This window comes from Poecilia latipinna, unplaced genomic scaffold (assembly GCF_001443285.1).
Source record: "Poecilia latipinna isolate Pla-1442-1.1 unplaced genomic scaffold, P_latipinna-1.0 Scaffold5325, whole genome shotgun sequence".
Classification (NCBI taxonomy): Eukaryota; Metazoa; Chordata; class Actinopteri; order Cyprinodontiformes; family Poeciliidae; genus Poecilia; species Poecilia latipinna.
Genome location: NW_015117941.1, coordinates 1 through 7391, shown reverse-complemented (window position 1 = coordinate 7391; position 7391 = coordinate 1). Strand labels below are relative to the sequence as shown.

At 51.0% G+C, this 7391-nt stretch overlaps 1 protein-coding gene across 2 annotated transcripts; it reads left to right on the top strand.

Annotated features, from left to right (window-relative positions):
• The first annotated feature begins 243 nt into the window (after nt 1-243).
• tspan14 (tetraspanin 14) lies at nt 244-5664 on the top strand. Of its 2 annotated transcripts, none has more exons than XM_015026772.1 (9): nt 244-405; nt 2679-2756; nt 2993-3043; nt 3116-3262; nt 4249-4419; nt 4489-4614; nt 4707-4757; nt 4830-4940; nt 5038-5664. In XM_015026772.1, exons 2-9 carry the CDS (start codon nt 2679-2681, stop codon nt 5101-5103), a joined length of 801 nt encoding a protein of 266 aa, XP_014882258.1. In that variant the 5' UTR covers nt 244-405; the 3' UTR covers nt 5104-5664. The 2 variants fall into 2 exon arrangements, with proteins under 2 accessions (XP_014882258.1, XP_014882257.1); XM_015026771.1 differs by having other exon boundaries at nt 247-405; nt 4827-4940.
• The last annotated feature ends 1727 nt before the right edge of the window (nt 5665-7391 follow it).

Here is a 7391-nt window from a genome sequence, read left to right as displayed (position 1 = left end):
ACCGTCCTGCTGCGCATCGGGATGGAGCAGCAGCAGGAGGCAGCGCTGAGTTTAACAGTAACAAACAGGATCCGTTCATAGTAAGTTTGGGTTGTGATGCACAAGAATCATAATAATGTTACGAATATCTCTAAAAGTTTCTTCTTCGGTCATATTTCATTCCGTTTTCTCATCAATATGCGAGAGTTTATAGCTCCCGCGACAGGCCATGCGTTTCTCGGCATAACACTGAAGCTTCCGCTTCCTGCCGGCTGGCGGCGCTAGAGCCACCGCCAGCGGGCCTGCTGGTAAACAACAATAGAAGAAGAGCAGGAGTACAAGAAGAGGAAGAGGAGGACTGAGTTGGAGCAGAGGAAGAACAGCAGAAGAAGAGCAGAGTTATTGATCATCTTATCGATCCGAGAGGTGAGGAGGACGGTTCTGATTCAGAACGGTTCCGCTCAGGTTCCGCTTCTGTTTTCGGGTCTTAGAGCTCCGTCAGCCGATAGCACCAACTACTTCCGGTTCGGTCCAGACTGAGAACCAGAACTAATGGGCCAATCTCAGACTTCAGGCTTTAGAGCAGAACTCTACCAGCTGGAAGCCGGTTCGGTTCTGCTAGAACCGGGTTGTGGGTCGGTTTCACTCTGTCAGCCTGCCGCCGCTTCCGGGGTTATTATGGGATGTTACCGTCATGTAAAGGGTCGGGGGTTAAAGGTCAGAGACTAGAGAGCACTTTGTCCTGAAAGGTTCTTTAACCGGATCATGATCCATTTCCTGTCGGTTCCGAGTTCAGCTTAGTTTGGGTTTTACGGTTCTGTTTTAAAGGGACAGTACGCCTAATGAGCCAGACTCGGGTCAAGGTTTTGGAACATCCTGCTTTGACCCGAACTGGACCCGGGGACCGAACCCTGTCAGGTGGTTCTGAGTGGAGCTTTAAAGGTTCTTTCTCCGGACCAGAACCGTTCCAGTTGGACAGGTTAGGTTGAGTGAATGATACTGAGCTCAGAGGAAAACTGGCAAAACAATAATCATCATATTTTATCCAAAAGGCATTCTTTAGAACCAGAGGCCACTTCCTGTTTCGTTAGTTCCAAGCATTGACCAAAGGTCTGGAGCTGGCGACTTCCAGGGATTTTAATAGTGATGGTCTCAGTTCTGTCTGAGTCCATCACTTTGTCCACAAACTAATCAGACAAAAGTTTCTGTGAGATACAAACACCAAAACTATATCTGTCCATGTTTGGACTCGGCCATTCTGGATCAGATGGTTCTGGATGGGATGGGTCCTGTAGATAATAAACAAAATAAATGATAAATATTTCTTAATATTTACTGTGTCTGATCAATAAGTTCTAGAATAATCCATCTACCATCTGTCTGATGCTTCCTCTGAATGGCCCTTGTAGAACAGCGCCCCCTGCTGACCTGTTACTGACAGACAAACATCTGCTTCCTGAATGTCCATCTGATTCTGTTTCCTGGACAAAATAAAATCTGCTCCCTTATTTTGGCAGACACAAACAGACCCTTCCTCTTTATTTCTAATAATTAATAACAAAAGCAGGGATCTGCTTTTATTATTAAATAAAATAATAAATCTGAAGCTGCAGAGCCAGATTTCACCTCTGTTGGGAAGCAAACCAATGAAACTGATTAGGTTATAACTGTGTTATTACCACTCTGCATAGTCATGATTCCTTTCCCGTTGAAGTTGCTGTATTGCTGATGTATTCGGCCTCTCTGGCTCTTTTCCGGGCCGCCTGTCGGCTTGCTGCGGGTTTCTCTCACATCCTCCTGAAGCAGAGCTGCTGGTTCTTCAAGGAGTCGTCTTTCTTGGTTCCCTTCCCCGATGGGTAAATCACGCAGTTCTGGACTGAACCTGATGATCGCTGTGAGCGATGGATCCTGGCGCTCTGTGGACCTTGTCTATCGCCGAGGCGACCGCCACAGCCTACGGTTTCGTCCACTTTAAATCCCAGAACCTGAAGCTCCGTCCAGGAGTAAGCCCTGATCCTCTTTATGGCAGAACTCCAGAGATTTGTTCAGCCCTTCGATCTGAAGCGGCTTCATTGGTTTCACCTTTTCTCTCGTTGATCTTTCTAGTTGCAGCCCAGATGATCATGGCTTGTAATTCTTTAAGAGTTGGCTCTTCGTCTGCGTTGTTTGGTTTGTTTTCAGTGGCGTGTTTGGGGATGAGGTGCTTTCCTCTCTGTCTTTAGATGGGCAAGTTTATGAGTGAATCTCTTCAACACTCCTTTTGTCTTTAATCACATCAGTTTCCAGGTTTCCTTCTGTCGGTGAAGTTTTCCCTCCTGCATCCTGACCAAGGCGTGTAGCTAGAAGCTAAGTTTAGCATCACCACGTTTATAGCTGCAAGTTTATCTCAATTGTTCTCCAAATCTCTAGTTGAGATAAAATGTCTTTTAAATGTAGCTTTGCAGCAAAATCTGCTCAGCATTTAAAGCTCGACTGCACCAGCCGCCATCTTGGAGGAAACAGGAAGTCCAGGGGCAGAAAACAGGAAGTTCAAGCAGATTTGATCTCATATTTGTTGTCTAAGAAAAGATGGGATCTGACCAGTCCAGGTTCTGGTTCTGTACTGGTGAAGCTGTGGACCAGTTTGGCCCGGCTGGTACTGCTGCAGAGTCTCCCAGTGAAACCAGTTCACCCAGTCAGTTTGTGCCGTTTGTCTCCAGATGTACTATCGCTATGACAACGCTGAGGTCAGCTGCTGCTACAAGTACCTGATGTTCAGCTACAACATCATCTTCTGGGTAAGTCACCTGACCTGCTGGACCTGCCAGAACCAGAACCTCCTCGCTTCCTGTTGTCATGCAGAAACCAGGAAGTGATGTCAGCGACATGCTGAAGCTTCTTGGCAGCAGGAAGTGACACACGAAGTTGTAAAAGAGCAACCAGGAAACAGTCTGGTTCTGGTTCGGTTTGCTTATCCAGTCAGTACTCTCAGGCCGTTAGGGTTAGGGTGACTCTGGTTCTGGTTCTGTTGCAGCTGGCCGGAGCCGCCTTCATTGCCATCGGGTTCTGGGCGTGGAGTGAGAAGGTGAGGCAACCGGACCGCGGAACTGCGACCCATCTGCAGTGGGCAGAACTCACCGGCCTGTTCTGTCTACAGGGGGTTCTGTTGGACCTGACCCGGGTGACCCAGCTGCACGGCTTTGACCCGGTCTGGCTGGTTCTGGTGGTGGGCGGAGTCACCTTCATCCTGGGCTTCGCCGGCTGCGTGGGAGCACTGCGGGAGAACATCTGCCTGCTCAAGTTTGTACGTCTGACCCGGTTCTGGTTCTGACCCACACAACATTTAGAGCTGTGGAGTGGACCAGGACCAGAACCAGGGTGGGGGTGGGGAGGGTCCGGTTCAGAAACGGCAGCTTTAATCACTGACTTTGGTTCTGGAAATGGTTCTGATCCGTTTCTGATAGATTTTTAAAAAAAAAAGCAGAACCTGTTGCCATGGCAACTAGAATTTTCCTAGAGCCGCAGATTTCTCTGCCGCTCCAGGTTTTCCACAGCGATGCAGCAGCAGCAGAGGACAGCTAGCATCTGAGTCATAACAGCTCAATAGAATATCATTTATTACGGTTGAAACAGAAAAAGTTGCCAAGTTTAGATTTAACTGAACTGATTACGGTAGTTTCCGAACGGAAACTGTAACAGTAAAAGTGCTGATCCTTCGTGTTGCTACTAGCATGAGCTAAATGAAATGGGCGCTTTCTTCTTCTTCTTTAGATTTCAACAGCAGCTTGCATCCATTATTGTTGCACTACTGCCATCTACTGGATCCTAATATCTACACCTCAAATTCTCATAATGATCCCAGTATTATTTAAAAAACAAAAAATCTTCTTTTTCTCCTCAATGCTATTTAACTGATCAACAACATTCTCAAATTTCAATTCCCTATTAAAACCTAATTCTGTTTTAATGGGCACTTTCTTCTATTTCCAATTTTGACTTCCAATGATTCACTTCCTGCTAAAGAGCCCCCTGGTGGTTGAAAAAAATCCACATATAAGCTGTGTTTGGAAACGTTTGTAAATCACAGCTGAAGCCGGGTCAAAGGTCATCGGGTCAGGCTGCTACAGGTTAGGATCAGTCTGCAGGTCCAGAACCGCGCCCTGGTTCTGCAACTGCACTGGTTCCGGGTCAGAGCCGGTTCTAGTCCAGTTCTCCAGGGCGATGGGGTTCTGACCCGGTGTGTTCTGACCCGTGTGTTTTGCTGGTTCTGACCCATGTGTTCCGGCCCAGTTCTCCGGGCTGATCGGGTTCATCTTCTTCCTGGAGCTGACCGTGGCGGTTCTGGCCGTGGTTTTCCAGAGCCAGGTCCGAGAGTGGATCAGCAACTTCTTCCTGCAGAACATCAAGGCGTACCGGGACGACATCGACCTGCAGAACCTCATCGACTCTCTGCAGAAGATGGTACGGCCCCATGGGTACCGCCGGTACCCCCACGGCCGGTCCGGTACTGACCTGGTTCTCCCCAAACAGAACCACTGCTGCGGGGCCCAGGAACCCAACGACTGGAACCTGAACATCTACTTCAGCTGCAACGGGACCCATCAGAGCCGGGAGAAGTGCGGCGTCCCGTTCTCCTGCTGCATCCCCGACCCCGCCGTGAGTCCGGTTCCGATCAGAACCCACCCTGGCCTGCCACGAGTTCGGTTCCAATCTGGATCCACTTGGTAATCTTGGTTCTGCTCTTTCAGGACTCAGTGCTAAACACCCAATGTGGCTATGATGTGAGGAACCAGCAGGAGGTGAGTTCAGCTGTTCCTGTTGGTTCCGAGAGGTTCTGTTGTTTCTGAGAGGTTCTGTTGGCCCAACAGAAGGAATGGAAGGAAAAGATCTTCATCAGAGGATGCATTCCGGCGCTGGAGGAATGGCTGCCACGCAACCTGTACACCGTGGCCTTCATCTTCATCGTAATCTCTCTGCTGCAGGTACCAGAACCCGACCCAACTACCTGTTAAGCCTAGCCTAGATCTGCATTAAGTAATCTGTAGTCACCTGTAGTTTACCTGCACCTCTCTCTGACAGATGGTGGGGATCTACCTGGCCCGAACGTTGATCGCCGACATTGAAAAGGTCAGATTCAGCCATTGAGGTCTCGGCTTGCGGGGGGCGGAGCCTTGGCCAGGTGTTTGGCATCTGGCTGCGGAGTCGCATGTGCCTTCATTTTCTTCCAGTGTGGTCTTCCTCTGATGTGCTCGTTGCTATGGTTACTGAAATGTCTGACTGAACGTCGTATTACTCTGCTGAAGAACGCCACCTTGCTTTGTCTGCACCTGATGCCTTCACTTCCTGCTTCACCTGAGAGGCCTTCCAGAACTGATCGCTTGCCTTCATCACGTCTGATCACCCGAACATCATCAGCAGCAGCAGCAACTACAGCCACCACATTACCAGTCTGGTTCTGTTCAGGTCACATGACTCGCTGTGTAATGAATGTGAATGCCGACACTGGAAAACACGTTGGTCTGAATAAAGTTGTTTGATTATTCTGTTGTGATTGATCAAGGAAATGATTGGTTGATCAGATTACTGACCCAGCCTCATTGGGGAGCTTTTATTTTGAAGGGAGTGAGTTTTTTTGTGGTTTTTTTACAAAGTGAATTTTTATCTTTTTTATATTCTGCATAATAAAAGTGACTTTTCCTCTTGCTACGCCTTTTGCTTCATTGATCCATCCAGTTTTGACCTTTAACCTTTTAAACTTAAGCAGTTGAAATGTTACTTTATACATAAAGTAACCAGCAGGAGGCGATGCTGCGCTTCTTCCTCAGACCTCCCCCTACGCTCGGCTATCCTCGGCTCCTTTCGGCTCCTCTCCAGCCACAGCAGCCAGTCGGAAACGCGCAACAGCGTCGCGGCTCCGCGGCTCGTCTTGCTTTTCTCCCCGCCGTCCAGCCTCCGGAGCGGCTCTCCCCTCCAGCCAGCAGTCCAGCGGCGGACCCTCGTCCTCTGTGACGGCCGGCTACGGCGCACAGCGCGGCGGAGCCTCAACCCTTTCCGGCTCTCCTCCTCCGCGGCGGAAAACCCCGGACGGAGGCCCGCGGTGTGCGCTCCTCCTCCCGCAGGCCTTCGACCCGGACTCCCGCCTTTCTGCTGGAAAATGGACGGCTTCACCGGAAGTTTGGGTGAGTACGGGACCCGACGCACCCAGAGCCGAGCCGAACCTGCTCACCTGCTCGTGCATAGGTGGGAAGGTGAGGGCCGCACGCGCCTCTGGCGGGTTTACACGTGTCACTGCTGTTTGTTTCAGGAAGAGGCTGCACCGCCCCTCTGGCCGCTGCAGGGCCACAAAACCAACACCTCCACCCGCAGGAGGCTGTACAGAGTCCAAACCTGCCAGAACCGGGTTCTGGTGTGGTCCCAGTTGGGTGCAGCTAGTTCAGGTAGCAGAACCCAGCTGAACCTGGAGGAACAGAATCGTTTCTAGTCTCCAAGTCCAGCACAATACAGGTCCAACCGGGTCGAATGGCCCAGTAGAACCCAAAGGCAGCAGTGGTCCTCAGTTGGTGCTTTAACTCCAGGTTGGGCCACACAGTCCTCTACTGGAAGCTAATTGGGCGATCCATTTTGCTTCTGATCCAATCCACTGGTCTGCTGGTCCCATTTCATCTTGTGATCTTGGGATCAGTTTCCAGGGTCGGTTCCCCTCTGGAGGTTGGTTCCCTTTTGGGGTCTGTTCCCTCTAGGGGTCTTTTCCTCTTTGGTTTCAGTTCCCTGACGGGTTTTATTAAAGAAACTGGGTCAGAACTGGTTTCAGATCCATACTGGTCCTGTCAGATCAGAACCTGTGACCGGGTTCAGGTGTGACCCGGAGGTTGGATTCTCAGTAAGAAAGACCTCTCCCCAGATGTTCTGATACTTGGAACAGTCTAAAGGGGCTCCAGTACTGGTTCTGATGCTGCGGTTCTGACCGGGTTCTGGTGTTTGTGCAGACGACAGCATGTCGGCGACCAGCGTCTCCGACGTCAACGACCGGCTGTCTGCGCTGGAGCTGCGCGTCCAGCAGCAGGAAGACGAGCTGACGGTGATGAAGGCCGCGCTCGCCGACGTGCTGCGCCGCCTCGCCGCGTCTGAGGATTCTGGGGCCAACAGGAAGCAGCACGGAGCCAAAGGTAAGGCACTTCCACCCGTTGCCATGGCTACCGCAGCAAGGCGTGGTCATCAGCTACGCTGCCCCCTGCAGGCGGTGCCGCCATGCGCGAAGCCTTCTCTCTGTCCTGCATTGCCAACGGCGGCACGCCTGGACGCAAGAGAGACTCCGCCTCCGTCACCAGGAAGGACACGGTGTCTTCGGCCGCCAAGAGGTAAGAACCCATCGGCCCGGCAGAACCAGAGCAGAACCCATCAGAATCAGACCCGACCAGAACCAGAGCAGAACC